This window comes from Siphateles boraxobius, unplaced genomic scaffold, assembly GCF_051911475.1.
Source record: "Siphateles boraxobius isolate OS27281-9 unplaced genomic scaffold, OSU_SipBor_1 86, whole genome shotgun sequence".
NCBI lineage: Eukaryota > Metazoa > Chordata > Actinopteri > Cypriniformes > Leuciscidae > Siphateles > Siphateles boraxobius.
This window is the reverse complement of record NW_027509215.1, coordinates 7182010-7206618: the sequence shown is the minus strand read 5'-3', so window position 1 is coordinate 7206618 and position 24609 is coordinate 7182010. Positions and strand designations below refer to the sequence as shown.

The following is a 24609-nucleotide window of genomic DNA, read 5'->3' as shown; positions in this document are numbered from 1 at the left end:
ATTAGAATGATTTCTGGAGGATCATGTGACACTGAAGACTGGACTAATGATGATGGTGAAAATTCAGCTTTGATCACAGGAATAAATTTACTATTCAAACTGTGCTGCACTATTGTAAAATACATGCAAATATCATCCGACACTAAACTACATTATTTTATTACATGGATGGACTTTTAAATTGAAAGTTTCAAATCTCTGCCGAACCAGTCATGCTGATCTTGGTCAGGTCAAACGTTTTCTTCACAACCGATTGTCGACAGAAAGAGAGAGAGAGTGAGCGAACCCCCAGCGCTGGCTGACCCCGGAGGTCACGGCTTTGTCCGCTCTGTTCCCTCCGCTAACAAAGTAACTTCTGAGGGTCACATTCCACCCCACAGACCCCGGATACTCAGCTGTCATGGACAGACCCAGGATACTCTCACAGACTCACCAACACAAAGACTCGCACTGTTGTCCAAGCGAGTAGCAAACAGGAGTGTTACCTTGAGATTTAAAGGGTTAATTCTCACCACAAAAAAAAAATCAAAAAAAATCTGTCATTAGTTACTCACACTCATGTTGTTCCAAACAAGTAAGACTTTTGTTCATCTTCAGAACACAAACGAAGATGTTTTTGATGTAATCTCAGAGCTCGTTGTCCCTCCATTGACAGCTACACAACTGACACGTTGACGCTTCAAAAAGTTCATAAAGAGTTGAGTTCGTAAGTATCCATATTAATTGAGCGGTTTAGGCAAAATTTTCTGAAGAGACTCGATCGTTTTATACGATCAACAGATTTAATTTAAGCTTGGCAAATTCATTATTGGTCAGTATATTATATGAAAAAAATAATTATTAAAAAGAAATGGCAAGTAACAATGAATGATATGTGAAATTTTGAAGTAGAAAGTATACTGAAATAATATTTTCTTGTAAAACATACTCCAATAATGTCTGTTTCCTTTACAACTTAAAAAAAAAATATATATATATAAATATTTTTTTTACAGTGTATAGGCTATGAGAAAAACAAAAAATAAATCATACATGCATGTTCTTGCAATACATTTCTAAAAAAGAAATAGATATTTGAGATATCAAATGTCTGTCACATTATAACTTCAAATTGGTACAGGACTGCTGCAATGTGGGTGTTGCTATGGAGTTGTTAGGGTGTGCTGGGTGGTTGCTAGGTTGTCTGCCTTAACTTTTCTTAAATGTCTTCTGCCCCCCTGGTGGATAATTCATGCTCTTCAGGAAGGATAAAAATCTTTTAATATAATTGTGAAAATGTCTGCATGTGTCGCAATGCACGTTTCTGCTGGGGAATCTATGCTGATTTTGACCAAGGATAACAATTTTTTATTATTGATATTTCAAATACTTGCATACTATGTAAGCCTATACATACTTAAATCAAGAAACGTTCACTTGAGAAACAAATGGTTAAAAAAATATTAAGTTTCTGAAAAATGTTTGTGTAAAAAAAAAAAATAATTCAAAGAGAAATCTCACTCAATTTTCATACATTTTTCAGAAAACAAGACATTCTGCCATTTTGCTAATCAAGTTTATGTATCTTGAATTAAGAATGTTGAGATATTTGTACGGGAAAACAAGACAAGTGTATTTATTACAGAATGCCACTGAACGTTTGGAATTCTGAAAACAACTCTTTCACAATTCACTTTTATTTTTAGCTTATTGCCTCAGTACAAATACAAAATAAAACATACAATAATATTTGTGCTAATTGCATATTCTTTTAAAATAACCGATTCATCATTAAGGATAAAAAGCACATAGCTATGCGATTCATTAATACAAATCAAAGGTAAAATTCTGATAATTTGCTCTATGTTTTTATAGAGAGCAAGGCTGCTTTAAAAGTTTAGAAATAGTTGACCACTTTGCGGATAGACTGGATGTTGGGATTCTCAGCTTTCCACTCCTTAAATGAGCAGTAGTTTCCTCTTTCCACAACGTGCACGTAGCCACAATAGTTCGGCTCTTCGTACATGACCCAACTAAACCAGTAGAGAGAAAGAAAGAAAGAAAGACATTTTATTTGGGATATTAATGTATGATTTATGAGCTCTGCTGTGTGAATGACTGAATGCATTTGAGCATCTTTTAAATTGCACAATAAGTCGACATTTTTCAGTCAAGTTAAATACAGTCATGGTCAGAATTAATGGTAAATAAGATGGTAAATTTACCCCTGGTAAATAAGATATAAACTGGCTGTAAAAAATAAATCTACATCGCTTATCCTTTTGATCTTTCATTCAAAAAATTGCCAAAAATCTAGCCTTTCATTGAAGTAAAAGAATTGAAAGTGGAGGGGAAATCACATTATGAAATAAATGTTTTTCTCCAAAACACGTTCTGACCATGACTGTACTTTTACAAATGCTAAACTTGATGCAAATAATGTGGCAATAAGGATTCACATCGATTAAAAATACATTGAGCTTCTGCTCTATGTATAGTTTTCACTAAAACATATTTAATTGCTTTAAACACCTTATAGTTTTGCAAAAGGGAGGGTTAAACAGAATGATTTCATTCTGCACTTCAAAAAAACGGTTTTCTTACTGTGAAATGTTGTCTTGTTTTCCAGTACAAATATATAAGCATTCTTAAAAGAAGAGACATTTTCTTTAAAAGCAAAATGTCATAAGATATTAAGTCTTGTTTTTTAAAAGAAATGATCAAAATTAAGCCAGTTTATGCTTAACATCTGCAAGAAAAATAACCTTGTTTTCCCTTGGAATTAAGTTTTTTTTTTCTGAACCCATTGGTAAAAAAACAATCCTTGTCTTAAATATTTTCAGAAAATAAGACTTAATATCTTGTGTCTTGAATTAAGAATGTTTAGATGTTTGTTTGTACTGGAAAACTAGACAAAAATACTATGTATTTTTACCCCCAGTGCAAGCATTTTTCAACTCTTTCCCCGCCAGTGTATGTCCAGTTTATCAATGCATTTTTGATAAATTTCACACTTTTCATGGCCCCCAGAATATTTTGTTGTATGAATATCTGAACAATTATGCAATAGGCCTATATCAGAAGAATCAAAAGAGCCAATAAGAACTAACAAACAAAAACAAACATTTTGTTCTAGCTTCATGCATTGTTTTTTTCAACACTTGAATGTGGATAAGTTTCATAATAAAAAAAAAAAATTTGAACAAAAAGATGAAAAATTCACGTTTTTGTCAAATATTAGTAGGCCTAGACTACGTCTGGATCGGGTTCAGAACGATGATGATGATCAAAACACAGATGGAGTAATGTTAGATAGAGTCAATCAACACCCACAAACCTTCAGCTCGTCCTGAGTCAACATTTCATTCAGTAACATTAGGTAGTTCTCGTTTATAGCCTATGCTGTTTAACGATCGCATTATTTTACATCATAGATATAAACACTAGATGTCGCCTTGGCTACGGCAGTTCATTGGAACGAATGCATCAAGAGCCGCCATCTTGAAACAGGGGAGCCCCTCATCAGCGTCAATGTAGGAAAAGGTCTAACGGAAATACAATCACCATATATCGTCATTAATGCAATTTTCTAGTTGTTTTAGTTCGTTCCAACGGTCAGACATGTATTTATTATAGAGTCCAGAGAAATTTTAAGAAAATTTAATAGATTTGACAATCTTGTGAATTGTAATCCCTTGCTGTCTGGTTTTTAGATTTTGTTCGTGTGAACATCCATACGCAGCACAAAAGTCCGGCATCATCCATGAATTCAGCGTTACCTAGCTACTTCCTATGACAAGACCCCTGTTCCAAGATGGCAGCGGTTTTGACGCATGCTTAGAACCCCAAGGCGACGCCTAGTGTATATATCTATGATTTTATATGTACTGTTTCTGCTTCTTCTTCGCCTGTGTGTTGAGCCGGTGATTCAGTACTCTTTCAGTAGATGCGTAATAGCGCCCCCTACTATAGTACAGTGAAAATGACAGGGAAAGAGTTAACTATTAAAAAGTTAGGGACATTGGAATAATATTGTACACTTTCACTAATAAAGCATTGTTTGGCCGTGAAGGACTTACGCGCCGTCTCCGTAGACTTTAACGGAGTTGAGGCCATTCTGGCTGATTCCAGTGCTCTGGAGGAAGGGACAGTCGTCACACAGTTCAACACACTGACCAGTGAAGTTCTGACCCTCGAAAAGCTCTATCCTGTATTGCTCCCCGTGCTGACAGACACAGAGAACCACATTGTAACAAGGTGAGTGACACATTACAAAAATGTTATAGTCAAGGGATGAAAAGATGAAAATTCTGTCATCATTTACTCACCCTCAAGTTTTTCAACTTTTCTTGAGTTTCTTTCTTCTGAACAGAAGAAAGAAACGTATTTCTTCTGTTTCTTTCTTCTGAACAGAAAAGATGATATTTTGAAGAATGTGAGTAACCAAACAATTGATAAACCCCATCGACATATGGGAAAAATACTGTGGAAGTCAAATATCTTCTTTTGTGTTCAGCAGAAGAAAGAAATTCATACAAGTTTTGAACAACTTCAGGGTGAGTAAATTCATTTTCATTTTTGGGTGAACTATCCCTTTAAGTCTTGTTTTTCTAAAAAAGTACAAACATCAAAATTAAGAACAAATATCTGCTAATGGGATCACAAAACATAAACTTAATTCACTGCTTGTCTTAAGCATAAAATCCATAAGCCAATCACATAACGTTTGGTTATGACGTGTGTTATTCGCCAGCTCAGCCGCATCGAACTTCCACTGTAAACACATATATGATGCAAAAACGAAACCATCGAGCAAAATACCGGAGTGAACATGGCTTACCGAGTTTTTCTGCCTCTGTAACCTGATCCTCCATGAGTGCAACCTAGGGGGACACAATCACAACTATCGCCTTGCCGGCCTTTGGCCTCCCCAGTTTCTTGCTGACGATCGGTAATATTTGATAAATTAAACTTTTACCAAAACCTGTCGCGAGTAGGGCCACGACATCAACTCCATTCAAAATGTTTACCAAACACTCTTCTTGTTCGGCCTTCAGTTTGGAAATGCCAGGAATATCCTCCACAACAGAGGGAATTGCGTCCTGTGTCTCCATATCAGCGGTCGTTTTCGATTTCCCCAATCTTAGGGCATTTTCACACCTGAAAGTCCGCACCAAGGTCTGAACTAAAGTTCACGTTTTGATACATTTTATACTTTCAGAAAGTTTTGGTTTGCTTTCACACTGCAATTATGCGAGCGTACTAAAGAACTTTACGTGACATACTTGCGTCCTGTCGTCATCATCTATGTGGGCTGCATCTTGACATTGATTGGTTTGTAAATGGACGTGCCTCTGACGTCAGCATGTTGTCAATTTCGGCTGGTAACGTTAACTACATGAATGAACAGAAACAGATTTCGTTGCAACTGTATTGTTATTTTTATGGCATAATTACCTGCAGCACCAACTATACACAAGGCTAGTTCAAATTCGCCAAATGAATGTCCTCGTCGTGCGAACATTTTATCGTCGCCGGCAGGAAAGGAGGAGAAGACTGCAAGCAATCATGTGAGCTCTTTTTTTTGTGCGTTTTTTCCAGTTGACTTCTTATTAACTGTTATGTCATCAGACCATACTACAATTAAAAACCTCATCTCCTCCTCGCCCCATTTGCTACCACGGCTAATTTTTCCTGCCACCCACTGTTTTTTCGGCTATGCGGGAACCACCGGAACTTCCTGTGAAAGGTCTGAAAGTCCGAACCATACAGAAATGCTTTCACACTAGAAACGAACCAAACCTTTGTTCAGTTTGATCCGGACCAAGACTACCTCTTTTCGTCTGACCAAATTACATCTGTTTTGTCCGGCCCGTGGTCCGGGGTAGGTCTCACACCTATAATTTTGATTCGGACCAAACTGAAAAGTCCGAAAGTCCGGACCATACGAGGTATAGGTGAAAGGGCCCTGAAACTCGGCGCTTAGCGTCTACGTCACGGCTCTCAGCCCGCCCTCTGTTCGTTTATTGGCCGGCTGTTATCAGGCCGGAGGAAAACTGAGAGACATGTTGATGTCTCAGACTAAGGCCCTGTCCCAAATGGCACACTCCGGACTTGTGGACTTCCTCAGAGTCCACACTTCGGTGACATCATGTAGTGCAGACCTATAGGGCCCTTAGCGCGAGTCCGAGGGCCCTTAGCATCGAGGGGTATTTTTGGGAAAGACTCGATCGTCACGCCGGAAACAGGAAGAAGGTCTCAGCTCAGACGTCGAAGCTGAATAAACTTAAAGGTCATCTCATCAGTCCCTTTATTAGAAAAATATCACTAATATCATTAAAAAAAATTACTTCTTTGGCATCGAGAACAGGATTTATTTTATTTTCCCAAATCTTATGTCCATGTGAACTACACAGCCTGCTTTTACAGTTCTATAATTGTATATGCCACCTGGGCAATAGAATAGATGTCATGGTTATGTAAATGATCAATACAGTTGTACATAATGTTCAATTTAACACAAAATTAAAATGTAAATGAGTTTAAGAAAAATGTATAGGTTTCCATATTCATACTACGTTTATATGACTCAGTAAAGCCATGACATTCGGTTCTATTTATGTAATGAATCATAATGCGATCGTATTATTTAACACGCTCTTATTATGTTTGAGATATCAACCACTGGTCGATAATGTTTGTATAAACTGTAAGTAACAACTGGTAAAATGTACGCCTATATCATAAAGCCATGTTAAGAGTCCGTGAGCGAAATCTCCTCGCATCCGTTTTCTGATTGGCATTTCGCAAGGATTCCTGGGTAGTTAAAGTGCGTGGAGCCTGCATCTATGCAGAAGACCGCTTCAAGGGTACAAAGGGGGCGCTGCTGAGCACACTTCAGAGCGTTAAAATGCCAAATGGGACGGCCTACGCACTCGTAGACTCGGCGAGCACGCGCAATTTAAGTCCACGAGACCGAAAGTCCGCATGAAGTGCGCCATTTGGGACAGGGCCTAAGTACAGAAGCGAAATGAAATTGAGCGGAAGTACGAAGTCTGACGTAGTCAGGCTACTTCAATGCTACCATCCATTTTAAAAGTGATAAGTGATCTCATGATTTGATTGGACTGTCAAAAATTAAGACATTTTTACATAAACAATTATATTAAAACAAATCGAATGCAATACCAATTTTTAGTCTGGACTCCACTTGATTTAAATAATTTATTAATGCAATGTGACAACAAATTATCGATAACACTTTACTTAAAGCCTTTATGTATGATGTATTGCAAATGTATTAATAATGCACATTATAATGATTTATATCTTTTCATAAATAATTGTAACCAAAGTTAAAATGCATTATAGTATTTTTTGCAGATTCCTTTTTATGTATTGAATTGGTTGTTTGTTATGTTTTCACACATTACATGTTTTAAAACAAATAGATGAGTATTATGTGGTTACAACAGTAACTTTTCATTGTGTTTTCATGCTCACCATTTTGATTGGCTTGCAGGAGCCCATGTGATCATTGTGTGCATTCCAGCGTTGGAAATCTGGATACTCTCCTTTTTCCAGCATGTACTGCTGTCCATTGAAATCGGGATGGTCGAAACACACCCAAGCCCCGGTCTCCACACGGATGGAGTTCACCCTGTTCATGAAACCAAGGTCCTGGAAGTTATCACAGTCTCCAAACACCTCCAGCTTCCTGCCTGTGAAGCACTTGCCCTCGTAGAATACTATCTGCGAGAAGATGGAGGCTTGTCAGGTGCTATTACTGAGGGTTTTCTTTCAATTGCAATCACTGTTGTTGTAGCAGACTCTGTGAAACTGAAGCTACAACTGAGCATCACACTGCTGCACACACACACACACACACACACACACACACACATGCACATCGAACACACACACACACACGGATGCACACCGAACATACACACACACACCAGAAGCTGCTCAATAACATCATGCACAGGAGTTTTTATGCTTTACAAACATAAACATCTGATTGCACTGTTGTCACAAATATTGGCTTTTTAAAATGTTAAAATGTTTTTTTTTGGAGGAAAAAAAGGTTATCTAGCTTGCCAACAGATAAAGTTTTATTTAAATCGAAATAATTTGTATATTTAGGGAAGCATGAGCTAAAATGAGCTGAAAATCATATTTTATATGATGTGTAATAATAGCTAAATTGTATGATTAATGAATTTGAGATTATAATTTACAGCCAATAGTTCCAATTAAACCTAATAAATTATATGATGCATGTTTTTCTGTACAACACACTTAATGTTGTGCAAGAACATAGAAGGCTATATTCTTTCTGTCACTTACAAATTCCTAAAAAAAGCACTTTTTTATATATTGGGGTCAGTGAAAAATCTATTAGAACTACTGTTGAGTCCTGTGCATTGAAATGTATAATGCAAATGCATTAATTTGAGAGCAAATGGGTGAATGAGAACTTGATACAATGGCAGTAAAATATATGATCAGCCTCCAATACATACTCATAAATATAAGTTTACATGCATAACTAGTTGTGCAATATTTAATATCTCTAGATGGTATACAAGTATGTTCATGTTTATATGTTGTTCATGTATATGCAAAATTGTATATGTGTGTATAAAAGAATGCAAATATGTATTACATATAAATGTTCTGAATGTACAAATGTTGCTTTGGTTGGTCAGCAGGTTATAGTCAATCATTCCCTGAAACTGTCCTTCAGATTTGACTCCAGTACTCACCTTCCCTGAATACTGAGACATCTTTCCCTGCCTGGATCCTGGACAATGATCCAGTGGAGTGAGAGAGAGCAACCGGAGGGAAAGATCCGGACTGTCTGATATATGTGGCCTATACGCTGCAAGGTTTTATCGCGAGGTTTTGCCCACAAAAGCGGCACAATGAAGAGCTTAGCGGTTTTTGCATCATGGACAGTTTCTCTTACACTTGGCTCTGCTGATATTGGAGTTCAGGAGGGCGAGAAACACAAGCTATTGTGTTAAAGCTCCGATTTAAAGTCACTGTTTGGGTGTGTGAACGACTGAAACTGTTAGACAGTCAAAACAACACAACACACAGATCAGAGCTGCAAGAACATAAACATCAAGAGAAGAACTAGACTAGAAGAGATGCACTTTCTGTCTGTCATTCCATCTATCTATATTATAGACTTCTATAATGCAATGTTAGGCTGCATAGATTAGGTCAGCTAACCGGGAACACTTCGCATAAATCCTGATGTACTTGTTACACCATAAGAAGGATGGCTTCTACACTAATATTAGTCTCTCTGTTTATCCTGAGGTTTACCATAGTCCGCCGGATCCAGGCCGCATCCGGATCTGATGAAGGACCTGCACCTGGACACGACAACAATGCAGTCCTGAGGTCTCACTGTGAAGGCCTCCTTCCCTTTACCTCTGTATAGATAAAACGTTGTCTGGATAATAAACACGTGGCTACGCGGAAGCGATAAAAAAATTGTATATTAAACATTTTTCAAGGCTTGTACCTTGGAACCTATTTCATGGTTTGCGTTCTCAAGCCGCCAGGCACTGTTTTGTGTAAATGAGCAGCCGAAGCGCATTAAGGGTTTTCTGCTAGAATGGTGTCTTGTAAGCGGCCCCTAAGTTCATAACTAATGATCGTTGCGATGGTAGTGAATCAATCAAATCTAACTTTAGCTGGACAATAACTTTATTCTAGAGCTGCTGTAAAGCCAAAACAATCTCTTTCATTTTAATTTATTATTATCACTGTAAAGCTGCTTTGAAACAATCTATATTGTTAAAAGCGCTATATAAATGGTGACTTGACTATCTATCTCTATCTATCTATCTGACCCCAGCTATAAAGCTACAGGAAGGAAGTTGCAGACATCTCTTTCAAACACACAGTTAGACCCATAAAGTTGATAAATATTGTTTAATTTTCTTGTGCCAAGACCATTGATATAGTTGTGTTGCATATGACCAGGCTTGGTCTGTTTGCACAAAGAAAGAGAGAGAGGAGGGAGGTGATAAGAAACTGTAGGATAAAGGTGAGGTTTCATGTAGACATACAGACAGAAAGAGGATCAGTTTTACTCAGTCCACTGAAGTACAAAGGTGAGTTACACAGTTTTATTCATTGAAATTATTATTATTATTTTTTACAGTACATTAAAACATAAATCAGGGATGCGTCATAAAACATAAGATAAAACTTTATTGATCTACTCTTGGTAATATTTACCAAGAGTAGCCTTTAGATACTCCTTCAGATTATTTACAGTAATGGTTTATTTTAGCATGTTTAAGGTGCTTAGGTTTGGTTTGAATTGGTCGGTTGCTGTCTAGTGAGTTTTAATACTCTTTAGAGTTTATTTTTTTAATCAATAATAAATGAGTCGCTTCTCTCCTTCGGTTTGTTTCACAGAATGATGAAGTTCCTCATATTGGCTGTTGTTCTCATGCTGGTCGTAACAGGCGGTGAGTGTGATGATTGATTTCCCGTCATAAAACGGACTTCAGATCATCTATGATGCAATGAAACTCTTCTTTGTGTGCTGAAAAATACATGAGAATATTCATATAAGAGAAGAAATAAGAAAAGTCAGTTAATACTTGTAGTTTAACTACTGTACGTGGTGTGTGGACAGGTTTTGTTTGTGACAATTTCTGAAAATGTCCACAGGAGAATAGCAAAAACATGTCCAAACTACATGCACAAAGGGTTAAAAAAAAGGCTTTTAATGCACAAGAATGGAAGTGTGATTTCAAATATTGGCCCGTGTGTGTTTAAGGCACGGCCCTGGACTGTCATCTCTGCGTCCCAGTTAAAGCAGGAGGGTCCTGTGAGGTCACAAGTGTAACCTGCCCACCGGAGAAAGACGCGTGTGCCGCCGCCAAGTTTCGCAGACATCCATGTGAGTGTTGATGTCCATTCAGACAACAACCAAAATGGGCTGTTTTTAGGCAATGCACTATTATAAATGTAATCTAAAAGATGATTTAAAAAAAAAATTCTGGTTTTGTTTGAAACAGATGGTCATTTCCAAAAGTGCATGTCAATGTCAGACTGTGAGATGCAGAAACAGAACGCCTACATCAACATCAAGTGCTGCCAGAAGGACTTCTGCAACACCTTTGACTGATCTGAGCCATATATGAGCCGGATTCATTAAACCGCTTTCAATAAAATAGATTACATATGATGACTATGCTTCTGATTTGTGACTTAAAAAAAAGAAGCAATATTTCCTCACTGAATTTTTAGTTGTGCAAGTTACAAATAAACAGTCTGTCTCAAAGTGGCAATGGTCATTAAAAAACTAAATAAATTGTTTTTTGGTGATGTGATTTACTTGCTTTTTTAATACAGATAGAATATATTCTCATTCACACAAAATTGTTTATCAAATCAGTTTGCCTTTAAAAAAAAAGATTATTTTAAATCTGCTTTTCAAATTATGAAAATAAAAATAAAAGAATGCTAGCATTTTTGATGATGTGATTTATCTTGGACAATATCATACAAATACATTCCTATTCTCACACAATATACAATATAGCAATAAACAATAAACAATAGAAGATTACTGCAGTTAACATTTCTATGTTAAAACATTAAGATGAAACATCACATAGTGAAATGTTGCAATATTATTAGTGCATGTCAGATATAATATTATTTCAAGGGCAGCCTAACAGCTGTGAGATATGAAAGCTTGTTTCCACCACAGAATAAAACTATTTAAAAGGTAAATGCGACTTTTTATCTCACAATTATGACTTTTGTTCTCGCAATTGTGAGTTTATATCACGCTATTCTGAGAACAAAAGTCAGAATTGTGAGATAAAAAGTCACAATTAGCTTTTAAATTGTTTTATCTTTTGCTGGAAACAAGTTTAGTGAATGTCAATATCAGAAGTAAAAAAATGTGATAGTTCTACATTTCCAAATCAATGTCAAAATCAGATGTTTGTTTTGCTGACTCATGCATTTAATAGCAAGTGCCTTTTTGTCTTGTTTTTCAGTAAAAATATCTAAACATAAATTAATTTACTTGTGGAGCAAAATAAAAGTCTTGTTTCCTGAAAAAGATTAAAAAATAAGTCTGTGCCCAAGAAAAGTATCTGTCAGTGGTGTAAGAAAAATAAACTTAATTCAAAGAGAAAACCATATAATATTTGTTAACACTTTACAATAAAATGTCATTAGTTAACATGAACTAAGAATAAACAATACCTCTACAGCATTTATTAACCTTAGTCAGTTAATTTTAACATTTACCAATTCATTATTAAAATCAAAAGTTGTATTTGTTAACATTAGTTAATGCACTGTGAACTAAAATGAACAAAAAAGGAACAGCTGGATTTTTATTAACTACCATTAACAAAGATTAATAAATACTGTAACAAATGTATTGCTCATTAGTTCATGTTAGTTAATGCATTTTTTTCTTACCACATGGACTAAATGTTTTTTCTTTTTGTATACTTTTTTAGAAGATATAGACATTTTTTTTAGATATCTGTAATGAAAAAGACAAAAATACTAAGAATTTTTTTTCTTGCAGTGACTAATATTCAATTAGCTTTCATAGTACAATCTCAATAACCAGCCAATAAAATAAGTTGAAAATGGCAACTGTTGTCTGACTGCCATATAAATGAACTTTACACCACTACTTTACACTAATGTTACATTATAAGAGCATTAATCACTGATAGATCAAAAGATGATGATCTTTCATTTAATCTCATTAGCTAGTTAAGTAAGCCAAGAGCAGAGCTAAATCCAACAGACATTAAAACCTTGTGCACACATGTACCTTGGACCCAAAATAAACAGTTACTCACATTTTCTGGAACATTTCAAATCCAGTAAACGCTTGCAGAACAGATTCAGACACTACACAATCATCAAAAGTCTAAGAATATTGCTAGTTTCATGAATTACATCACCAAACCTCTCAAAAAGATATATATATATATATATATATATATATCAGAATCAGAATCAGAATCAGAATCATATATATCTTAGTCCTAAATCTGATATTTCTCCCCAGTCCCCTCAGGCTCTCGTGTCCCTCAGCTTTGTTTTACACAATATTGAACTTTCCTGCCACGTTCTCATAAAATTTGAGAAGACAACATTTTTCATTTGTCCAACACAGGTACACTGAAAAAAATTTGGAGTAGTATTTCCTTGAATAAAGCTAGGCAACTTTTTCCACTCAGAAAATGCTAGTAAATTTACAAAGATTTACCAAGTAAAAACCTAAACATATTTATCAGTAGCTTTAATTAGAAATCTTTAATTTAAAATTTAAGTAAACTTTACTTAACCTAGTTAAGTGAAAGTAACAAAGAAAATAATTAATTTTAACTTGGCTAGTAAAAGGTTGATTAATATCAATTTAGTTGAAATTTCCTTTACATTACATTTCATTCAAACAATTTTATTGAATTATACCAGTCATTTGTAGTATATGTTTTACTTAAAGTATCTAAGTAATTTATACTTCATCATGTCAGATGTTAAGCATGATGTGAATGCAAAGACCTCAATACTTGGTAGACAATACACAATGACGGTAACATTTATGGATCGTTTTTGTGTTTGAATTAGGGGTGGCACGATCCACCTTTTTTGCCTCCGATACCGATTCCGATACCTGGGACTCAGTATTGCCCGATACCGATCCGATCCAATACTGAAATAATAATTAAAAAAACAGTGCCAAATTACCTAATAAACTGTATCTGTATGCCTCACTGTGGGGAAGAGACTGTGATTATTCTTTGGTTAAAGGCATCAAAGCTTGACTTAAACATTATTTTCCTTACTTTGTAAAACAATAGACAAAATATATAGATTAGATTTTTAGTAGATTTTTTTTAAATGGTTTAAATTACTATACAGCCAGTTTGATTATTCCTAATTTAAGGCAGCAACTGCACGTAAGTTAAATTGAATTTTAACAGTTGTTTACATTGTTTTGTATATTATTTAACCCATATAAGCTATTCAGGGGGGGGGGGGATTAAAAAGAATCTAATCCAATCTAATGCAGTGTTATTTTACATTTGATTATTACATTTCTGTACCCGAATACTGTTAGACTTACCTGAAAATATTAAAACCGTGGTATTTAATTTGCTCCACCTTTGTTCTGTTGTATATATTTGTGCAGTTGTGTCAGCTAGTCAGGACTAACAGATTCATGATTTATTATCGATTTATTATTGAATGCCGAATTCGTAAATTACCACTTTGGTAAATTGGACATGCAATAATATAAAATAATAATAAAAAAAGGCCAGCCCACCGAGAATCCCCATGGCCATTCTGGGCCTGCACCACCATATTTGTGTTTGATACCCAAATGCAGATAATTAACTTGTTTTTAACGTGGCATACAAATATTTCTTAAGAGTGTTTTCTTGTAGTAGAACGGGACAGAACAGGATCTTGCACAAGAACATTGTACAATCAGTACAGAAGATCTGAAGCTAATGCATGAGTAAACAATGATCATATACACAGTTGAGCAAATGTTATTGAGCCTTGAGTGTCTGTGGCCACATTTTAACACAACGAACAAGTTCCAAACTCTTTGGGAATTCCTTAATTACTGGAAATGATTCACTCCTGAGTGCATGACAAGTATGCTATATAAGAGATACGAGATACACACAAGTGCAAATTAACTTACAAAACTCTCAATACATCGCTTAGGAGGTAGGTTTTCACATTGTTATCCTAAAACAATACACATTAGATATTTGCACTACTTTAGCCTTAGAGATCAGGTCTAGGCTAAACTGCACAGATTTAATGTCTAAATTTCAACTTAATCTGTATAAAATTTAACACTTTTGTATAATTTGACGCTGTCTGTAAAGCGCTTTAACACAAGTTTCATAATTTGCCTGGTGAAAATGTAAGCTTAATCGTTTAGTAAAGTAACACCACAAATCCCTTCAACCTGACACATGAATTGAGGAATAATTAATGTCAAATCATTCAAGTGCAATAGATAAGGTTAGGGGTTTGTTCAAAGCTCTATTACTATGTATAGTAACAGTGATGCTTGACATGCAAGAACAGAGTACAGTTCATTTTACTTTAACGGCATTTGCTGTTTGCGTTTGCTATAAGCATCATTGAACAAGCTGATAAGCCAGAAACGAAATTTCACCTCAGACATAATCTTAACTCAGATACTGATGAGTGTTGCTAATAATGATAATAATTATTTTCTCAGCTCTAATCAACAGAATAATGAACACTTTGCTGGTGGTCGTTGTTCTTGCTCTGGTGTTGAACTATGGTGAGTTAAAGCTGCTGATGTTTAATAAGATTTATAAGTGTACATTACTTCAAAAGATTAATTGAAAAATAAAACCTCTGAATTTTTTTTACATTGATGTCACATGACTGCGGTTTCTGGCTCCAAATGAAGCTAGAACGGTTTCTGTTCTATAGATCATAAACAATGTTCCTAATTTAACGAAACTGACTCTGCAAACTATTGATACAACATAATCATGTTGTGACTGAAAAATCCCCATACTAAAATTTCGCAATACCGTTACTATTTCTTACTGAGAGGTTTAAAAAAAGTTTTACATCAGTGCTGATTTATGCACATGTGTGCTATACTCCTTTGCAGGATCTGCACTGAAATGCCACCACTGCGTTCCTCAGTCTGGAACACGCTGCATGCCATCTCAAGAGACCTGTGACATCGGAAAAGATGCCTGTATAGCGGCCAGAATCAACTTCCCTCCCTGTGAGTTTAAAGTTGAAACTTTCTGTCAGTTTCACACTAAGAAATTCATATAAATGTGCTGGAAAAAAAAAAGTTGAATTCATTTTTTGAATATATGAAATGTATTAAATTATAGAAAATAATTTAATTGTAAAATGTGGAAAATAATAAAGAATGAGGAGGTCTGTCCAAACATTTGACATGAACCCAGGTGGAGCGTAGGAGATAAAGCAAAACCACAATATCCATAAACAAGAACTGACAAAGGACTGAACAGGGAGTGTACGGTATACATGGCAAACACACAAAGAGACACAGGTGATAATCATAAGTAACCATAGAAACAAACGAGTACATAATCAGTAACCAAGGGAACCAAAGCTAAACAGAACTGGGAAATCGATTACTTCCCTTCTATATAAAAAAAAGCTAGTTGCCAAGGAAACATTTCTTATTTTTATTTAGCTTAACTTGATGTATGAAAATAACTAAAAACTAAACTGAAATAAATGTATTTTACATTTAATTAAATTAATAAAAAATATATATAAATATATAATAAAAAGACCAAAAACAACAAAATTACTAAAACTTTAACTAAAATGAAAATTGAATATTTAAAAATAAAACTAATTTAAACTATTGATAAAACCTCACATGGACGCTACCAAAACAGCTGTAGTTTGATTCTTTGCATTTCATTATACGCAGATAAATGTTCACACTGTAAAAAAATCCAACTTACATTTTGTTTGACAAATTCTGTTTTTAAAGTTTATTCAACTATTTAACATGAAAAAGTTTGTACAACTAATGACCCTAAGTTGAGAAAACTCAAAAATGTCCTGCAGCTGGTTGCCTTAAACTTTTAAGTTTTCTCAACTTTTTTTTTTTACAGTGCACTTTGTGATTAGATCGAGTCATGATGTTCATATGCTTTTATTTGTGTGTTTGATCTAGTCATGGGCTTTCGCAGATGCAGCAGTAAGACCGAGTGTGCTGTTCTCCAGAATAACACCGCCATGAAGATTAAATGCTGCCAGTCGGACCTCTGCAATAACGTGGTCATCTTGTAGACTGAGTTCTGTCAACTCAGAACATAAAACTGCTAATAAACCTTTCATGTTTAAAATACAGTTCAAGAGGCCTCACCAGCTCTCTGATTTATAGGGTTTCTTTTCCTCACAGAACAATACAAATAAATATTTTACACACATTGTCAGAATGTCCTCTGCTTTTTGGTTCATGCAGACAGTGATACTGTTTGTTCCTTTTTTTCAGGCTTTTATTCATATATTAACATTCACCAACTAACATATCAGTTGTGGTAAACAGAAGCTCAAGCATGTTCGCTTGACGTGCGAGAACCAAAGAGGTTCATTCTCGTGTTACGCAGCAAGTTTGAGCTTCTGGAAAGCGCTTGTTCTCACACGTCAAACAGGTTTGGTTGAGCTTCTGTTCATATTTGCTTATCAATGTTTATATGTGAATTAAAGCCTAAATTAAATATGTTCATCATATAAAGAGATTGCGACTCTTCAGAAAGTTTGGACTAAACTGCTCAATTCATATGGATACGTTTTATGATCTCTTTATGAACTTTATTAAGCATCCAAGTGTAAGTGTAGCTGTCAGTGGAGGGGCAGAAATCTCTCAGATTTCATCAAAAAGATCATTTGTGTTCAAGAGTAATTACATTCTTACAGAAATGAATGACAGTTTTCTTTTTTGGGTGTATATCCCTTAAACCGTAGATCCATGTAAACCTCCAGCTTCCAGTCCAGACCTCTTGGTGTCGCTCTTACCTCACACCTAGGTTTTCTTTTTACAATCTAGGTTAAGGATCGGCAACTTCGTCCTGGAGGGCCACTGTCCTGCAGAGTTTAGCTCCAACCCTGACAAAAACTCTTTTCAAGTAATCCTAAATACATTGATTAGCTTGTTGAGGTGTGTTTAATTAGGGTTGGCGCTAAACTCTGCAGGACAGTGGCCCTCCAGGACCGAAGTTGCCCATCCCTGACTAGGTCACATTTCTCAATACTTAGGTCTCTTTTTAAAAACTCGTACAGTGAGCTCAACAGCAGTTTTTGTGGGCTAAACTATGGATCATTTATCATTGCTTTGGCACAAAATGCAGTCAATTACAAAATCTTTTAAATTACATGAATTATTTTATCACTTAGACACAGACACCACCAAAACTATATACATACAGGCCAATATGCACATGATTACATACTCTTTTCAAAACTTAAAGGGTCATGAAGCCCTAAACCAAATTTTAACAGAGGTAGGCTATGTGTGTTGAACAGCATTGAAAGCAATGTTAGCATCTGTTAGATTAAATTGTAGTTTTTTCCCGCTATTTTCATCTTCCGGGTTTATCTTTACCGTGTCCACACTGTAAGTGCTTTGATGACTCATCAGTGTCTCATAATTATTAATGAGACTGAGTTTTCATATCCTATGAAAAGACACTGTCTCTTAATTATTCATGACACCAGGTGGATCTTTCCAATGACAGACATGCAAGGGCGTAGATTTGGTTTGAACATTGGGGGGGTTGAAGTTTGGGTATGCCTCCTGATATTGTGATCATGGTATAAATAATGGGGGGGTTGTAATGCATAGATTTAAATATTGGGGGGGTTATATCCCCCCCCCCCCCCCCCCCCACACACACACACACAAATTACGCCCCTGCTGCCTGGTGAACGTTACTTACCCCTTTTCCACCAAAAAAGAACTGGTTCGGAACTGGTGCTGGTTCAAAGTTAGTTCGGAGTTGGTTCAACTTGCGAACCTTCTCAGAACCGGTTTGTTTTCCCACTGACTAGAGCGCCCAGCGAACGACGTCGTTACGTCACTGTGTACGTCGCCATACAGAAACGCTAGCAAGTACATTATTTTGGGATTATCTCTAACTTGTGTACCATGAAGGCTTTAAAAACAATTGAAATAAGTAAGTCTTTTAATCTTTTCCTTTGATATGTAATCATTTCTGATTAGTTATGTACCTCTGTCTTGTGTCTTTTTTCTTTCCGTTTATTTGTTCTATGTTTTGACTGTTTTCTTCTTTGCTTACATAATGTTTTCAATAAAAAAATAAAATTTAAAAAAAGCTAGAAACGCTTGCGCCAACTTCAAGCATAATAATTACAATGGTGGACTACATCGTGTTTCTGCAAATGTTTCTCCTGGCTTTGCGGTCATAAAATATGTTTAGGACACATCTAAACCCGCCCCCAGCCCCCGACGTAAGCATGACACGGTGGTAAAAGAACGGTTCTCTGGTTCTAGTCCAGCAAAGAGTTGGTGCCGCTTTGGAACCAGTTTTCCTGGCCGAGAACCGGTTCTTTGGCTGTCGAAACACAAAGAACCGGTTCGCGAGTAGGCACCGGCTCCGAACCGGCTCTCAAAATGCTTTGGTGGAAAAGGGGTAACTGTGAACTCGTTCATTCTGGTGTCTGTGAACGGCGCTCGGTGCGCTCTCAGTTTAACTTCGTTCAATAGGGCGCCAGATTTCTATAGAGCCTTCTAGGCGAAAACCCGGCTAAAACACACAGTAAACAGGCCTTAATGTGTAGCGGAAAAACACCCAATCTGGCAACACCAGCCACCAGTGTCGCACCGCCGCATGCGTTATTAAAACAAAATGCAGCTAGGAAGCGTCGTATGATCATTTAAACGAGTTTTATGACAAGGTTGGTGAGGATGGGAACAATCTTACATTTCTGTGCAAACTTTGCCCGCCGATAAAATAACTGCTGTCTGTATAGTTCTATATGGGCTGTGGCAATCATTTTGAAAAATAATAGCTCGCAGTAAGTATGAACTGAACCGAACTAGTTCATTTTAAAATTTGTGAACTGAACTTTAAACTAGTTCATGTAGAAAGTGAACTTTCCCAACACTGTACACTAGTCTGTTTTTTTTTTTCCTCCGGTCTCGACTTGGTCTCGGTCTTGGTCTCGACTTGATCTGTCTTGGTCTTGATCTTGTCTTGGTCTCGATACCCTCTGGTCTTGGTAGTGTCTTGGTCTCGGTTTAGGCAGTCTTGACTACAAGTCTACTGTCTCCAATCACGTAAGTGAAGCCTGAGGGACACATACTGTAAGTCACAATCAGCATGGTCATGATCTTCATTAAAAATTATAATAGCCTACCTGCGTGGGCAAAAAAATAAAACCTGCTTTACATTCATAGGTCTTAAGTGGCTTTCAAATTACACAAAAACATTTTGTGCTGTTGTTAAAGCCCGACTCCGACGAGTCGAACATTGATGTGCGTTTCCAGCAAATTAATAATGTAAACGACACCCTCACGATAGTTTCACGAGAAAAAAAAAATATATTTAACAAAAGGCAAGTAAAATGATCAGGGTTACATTTTAGACACACCCATACCTCTGAAGGGATAGAAAAGTCCTCGGGACTTGCCTACCGCATTACTCGCAAGACATAACTTGCATTGGTCGTCAACAAGGTCAACAAAGTCCACCATTCACCAGCTCTCGAAGCTCTCTCTAATGTTTGCTGCACACATATCATTTAGATGTGTCCGTGGTTGATGGCCAACCAACCGCCCGGAGCCAGAGTCCAGCCCTGGCAGAATCGCGGGGAAACATATTCAACGCACTTGAACTTTTGCACCCTTGAAAACAAACACTTGAGTCCCATGATGGCTCTCTCATCTACTAAGCGATATCACAGATTGACATGTCTCAGGCAGTAATACAGTACGTTCAGTTCACATTCGCCCAAAATATGAACGAGTTCATGAACCATCGTTCAATGAACGCGTTCAGGCACAACAGTGTAGGCCTACTCTCTATTCGTTCTGGTGAAATCACAAAACATAATGCACACAAACGTGTCCTTGCTTGATATACAACCACTGATGAACATAATCGGTTTTGATGAGAAAAAAAACTGTACGAGAAAAAAAACTATAGAGTGTGGATTGGAACCCCGAAACTCTAACACGGTCGGGGAAAATTCTACCACTGGACCATTAAGATACATTGTTCAAACAGGCGAAACGAGTCACACGAAAATTCAAATACTGTTGCATTATCGAACGTTGTGTCGTCGTGGATATTGTAGTATTTATTGCTAAATCCCCCGACCACTATGGCAAGCCGTTTTAGCTTAAATTGTACCCAGCCTTACTCGTCGTAATAACATTTTTACTAGTAAGAATTCAATTGCAGAGCTCTACAATTCAATTCTTACTAGTAACAATTACAATTAGAGAGCTCTCTAATTCAATTCTTACTAGTAAAAATACAATTGGAGAGCTCTCTAATTCAATTATTACTAGTAAGAATTAGAATTGCAGAGCTCTCTATTTCAATTCTTACTAGTAACAATTACAATTAGAGAGCTCTACAAATTAATTTTTACTAGTCATATGTCTCCATTGACTTCCATATGGCAAGCCGTTTTAGCTTAAATTGTACCCAGCCCTACTCGTTGTAATTGCATTTTTACTAGTAAGAATTCAATTAGAGAGCTCTACAATTCAATTCTTACTAGTAACAATTACAATTAGAGAGCTCTCTAATTCAATTCTTACTAGTACAATTACAATTGGAGAGCTCTCTAATTCAATTCCTACTAGTAACAATTCCAATTAGAGAGCTCTACAAATGAATTTTTACTAGTCATATTGTCTCAATTGACTTCCATTAATTTTTAATTACAGAGCTCTCTAATTGAATTGTTACTAGTAACTCTGAACTCAGTTCCCAAGTAAATTCGGTTATTGAATAAACAAATAGCAAAACGAGTTGTACGGTGTCCCCACCACTTTTTAAAGCAAAGTTACGCCACTGCTTATCCCATATAATTTGCTGGATAATTAGGGCCGGACTGGGCAACAGCATAGATTTCGGGTTTGTCCCGAATTTTTCATGATGTCTGGTCACCCTTGTTACAGTCTAGGGTATATATATATATATATATATATATGAATGCAAAGGCCTATATGTATGTATAAAACGTCTAACCACGCCTAATATGATTTTTATTTTGAAAAGTAGGAAATGGGTGTAATCCGTTTTGCATCTAATGAATATGAGTTTTTACTAGTATAATAATTGCATTAAAGAGCTCTTTAATTGTAATTTTTACTAGTAAGAATTGAATTAGAGAGCTCTGCAATTGTAATTTTTACTAGTAATAATTGAAATTAGAGAGCTCTCTAATTGCATTTTTACTGGTAAGAATTGAATTAGAGAGCTCTCTAATTGTAATTGTTACTAGTAAGAATTGAATTGTAGAGCTCTCTAATTGCAATCCTACTAGTAAGAATTGCATTAAAGAGCTCTCTAATTCAAATTGAAAGCTCTACAATTGCATTCTTACTAGTAAAGATTTAATTAGAGAGCTCTCTAATTCAGTTTTTACTAGTAAGAATTGAATTAAAGAGCTCTGCAATTACATTCTTACAAGTAAAAATCGAATTAGAGAGCTCTCTAATTGTAATTGTTACTAGTAAGAATTGAATTGTAGAGCTCTCTAATTGAATTCTTACTAGTAAAAACGTAATTACGACGAGTAAGGCTGGGTACAATTTAAGCTAAAACGGCTTGCCATACGACCACTATGTCGGTTGGAGACAGCGAGACCTAGACAAGACCGAGTGGTCCGAGACCAAGACAAGACCAAGACCAAAGACCGCCAAAGCCGTGACAAGACCGAGACCACGTAAAAGTGGTCTCGAGACCAAGACCGGTCTCGAGACATACCTCACTAGGAGACAGGGGTTTTATGACCCCATTCCCTGAGCCAAACCCCAGACCAAATACAATGCAGCTCTAGCCAGGACAAGGGCATGCATTGAAATGACCTTTGAGCAACTAAAGGGAAGATTTCAGTGTCTGAAAAGTCTGAGGGTTGCACTTAACATGTGCCATACTCCACAACATTGCCACCATCAGAAAGGAGAGGATCCGGGTTGGGGAGGTGCAGCCTGATGATGACTTCCAGCCAGTGCACTTGGACCAACCTAGTGGCAGAGCTGCACGGGACAGAATTGTGGAACGCCATTTTTGATTTTTTTTTACAAAAAAAACCCCACCTTCATTAAACTAATAATAAAAAAGACACTATGCTTAGTTCCTTGAGTTTTATTTCAATTAATCTTTGTCAAGAAAAGCCAGTGATTGTCATCTTTTGCCTGCAATAATCTATTATTAGGCAAGGTCACCAATAGTACTCTGTGTGAAATAGTGTATTAGCACTTACTTGTAGTTCCTTTTGAAGCAACTTAATCTCTAGTGCCAGTTTTTTCTTTAAGGTGTCAAGTTCTATTTTTCCCCTTGTTTTTTGTTTTTGCAGGTCAAAATACTAAATTTTCTGTTGTAGACTCTGTTTATATAGGGTACGGATATCACCCTGTGCCATGCATTTTTGGATAAAAAGAAAAGCTCTGTCAACACAAGCCTCATGCAACAAAAATAAAAAGGAAAAGTACTACACTGCCCACCTCTGTAACACTTTGTGCAGTAGACCTTTCTTCCAGCAACTCATTTTACAGTCAGAAATAAAGTACACAACTATAAATTAAATAAAGTTATTTATGCACTTATGTACTTCCTCCAAAGGACAGCAGTCTAAGAGGGTTTCTTCACTGTCCTGTGCAATGGGGTATTACAAAGTTGCACTTTCTTCCCTTCTGATGAAAGTTAGAAAAAGTCCACTTACCGCACATATTTCAGCTACCACTTGGGATCAGGTAAAAGCGTTGGTGTATTGTGTAAAACTGCACAAAAGAGGAAAACACAATGGCATTATGAACTACACTTGGGAGAAAATGTGATTAATAACTCAAGGCAAAATATTTTTACATTAATTTGAGCAGTTTGAACCTTCACAAGTCAAATCAATTGATACTCAATATTTAACAGTTGAAATGACTGTGCCAGCCATTTGGATTATAGGCCTACTTAATTTAATGCAGCAACAAATTATTTTACAGTGTAGCAAGGGAATTTAAAACTCATCTACCATTAATGAAGGGGTTGCAGCTACTGGTCCCTGGCTGTGGGTCTGAGGAAGAGCTGAACCCAGGGATGCCCTCCACAATGAGTCGGTTCACATTTACCCCAAGGGCCAGCTCTTCTGCCGGGGTATAATGTGGAGGTGCAGGACCACCACCTGTTTTTTTCTGCTCAGCCTTTTTCTTGGTTGCTGTTATAAACACACAAACACATTTAACATTGTTTTTTTGTAAAATAGACTGAGAACAGTATAAGTAGAAAAAATTACCATTTTGAAGAACATTTTTGTACTTCATTTTTACTTGTTCCCATGTTCTAGTGGATCCTGAGGTGGCTCTGTAATTAAACAATTATTAAGTTATTAAAATACAAGAATATATACTGTAAATTAAGTGATAGAACCATAACATGGTGAGCACAACGCATTTAATTTGTCTGCTACTTTTTGCCAGCCCTCTCTCCTGGCTTCTGCACACATTGAGGTGTTCCCTGCATGGCGTTTTAATTAAGCTTTCAAATTCAGAATAACCTTCAAGCAATAACTCTTGCTCTGCTGCGGAGAAAAACTGAGCGCGCTCTTTGGCAATGATGAGCAGCCAATAGCAGTGTTAACTATCGATATCGATACATATTTCCTTTTAAACCAGCGCATGAACGCGCAATTATCTCAGATAACTCAATCCAGCTATACTATGACCGGCAGGTGTGTTTCGAAGAACCTAATTGCATGATCACAAATGAATGATGGTGGTTGTATCTCTCTATTAGTGCTACTCGATCTTAGTAATGCATTTGCTATCACTATCACTAGACACTATCGACCACAACATTC

At 36.4% G+C, this 24609-nt stretch overlaps 2 protein-coding genes and 1 long non-coding RNA gene across 5 annotated transcripts; 1 reads left to right on the top strand and 2 right to left on the bottom strand.

The window, feature by feature from the left end:
• Positions 1 to 1697: 1697 nt before the first annotated feature.
• crygn1 (crystallin, gamma N1) lies at positions 1698 to 8768 on the bottom strand. Its single transcript, XM_077221833.1, has 4 exons — positions 8748 to 8768; positions 7483 to 7752; positions 4059 to 4204; positions 1698 to 2012 (listed from the first exon to the last, which is right to left on the bottom strand). Exons 1-4 carry the CDS (start codon positions 8766 to 8768, stop codon positions 1877 to 1879), a joined length of 573 nt encoding a protein of 190 aa, XP_077077948.1. The 3' UTR covers positions 1698 to 1876.
• Positions 7660 to 24167, bottom strand: LOC143731100 (uncharacterized). Of its 3 annotated transcripts, none has more exons than XR_013200699.1 (4): positions 24046 to 24167; positions 23785 to 23967; positions 23482 to 23539; positions 7660 to 7731 (listed from the first exon to the last, which is right to left on the bottom strand). It is a non-coding gene; the product is annotated as an uncharacterized LOC143731100 (long non-coding RNA). The 3 variants fall into 3 exon arrangements; XR_013200697.1 differs by lacking the exon at positions 7660 to 7731 and adding an exon at positions 10366 to 10552; XR_013200698.1 differs by lacking the exon at positions 7660 to 7731 and adding an exon at positions 10366 to 10497 and having other exon boundaries at positions 23483 to 23539.
• Positions 9938 to 11345, top strand: ly97.3 (lymphocyte antigen 97, tandem duplicate 3). Its single transcript, XM_077221758.1, has 4 exons — positions 9938 to 10112; positions 10423 to 10475; positions 10790 to 10912; positions 11031 to 11345. The coding sequence occupies exons 2-4, from the start codon at positions 10424 to 10426 to the stop codon at positions 11138 to 11140; spliced, it is 285 nt and encodes a 94-aa protein (XP_077077873.1). The 5' UTR covers positions 9938 to 10112; position 10423; the 3' UTR covers positions 11141 to 11345.
• Positions 24168 to 24609: the final 442 nt, after the last annotated feature.

Excerpts from the sequence above, each read along its gene's own strand:
- ly97.3 (XM_077221758.1), top strand. The coding sequence starts at position 10,424 with ATGATGAAGTTCCTCATATTGGCTGTTGTTCTCATGCTGGTCGTAACA. Across the intron at positions 10,476-10,789 it reads CATGCTGGTCGTAACAGGCG|GCACGGCCCTGGACTGTCAT; the intron begins GTGAGTGTGATG and ends TGTGTGTTTAAG. Across the intron at positions 10,913-11,030 it reads CAAGTTTCGCAGACATCCAT|ATGGTCATTTCCAAAAGTGC; the intron begins GTGAGTGTTGAT and ends TGTTTGAAACAG.
- crygn1 (XM_077221833.1), bottom strand. The coding sequence starts at position 8,768 with ATGTCTCAGTATTCAGGGAAG. Across the intron at positions 7,753-8,747 it reads TGTCTCAGTATTCAGGGAAG|CAAGCCTCCATCTTCTCGCA; the intron begins GTGAGTACTGGA and ends AATAGCACCTGA. Across the intron at positions 4,205-7,482 it reads CCTGCAAGCCAATCAAAATG|CACGGGGAGCAATACAGGAT; the intron begins GTGAGCATGAAA and ends TGTGTCTGTCAG.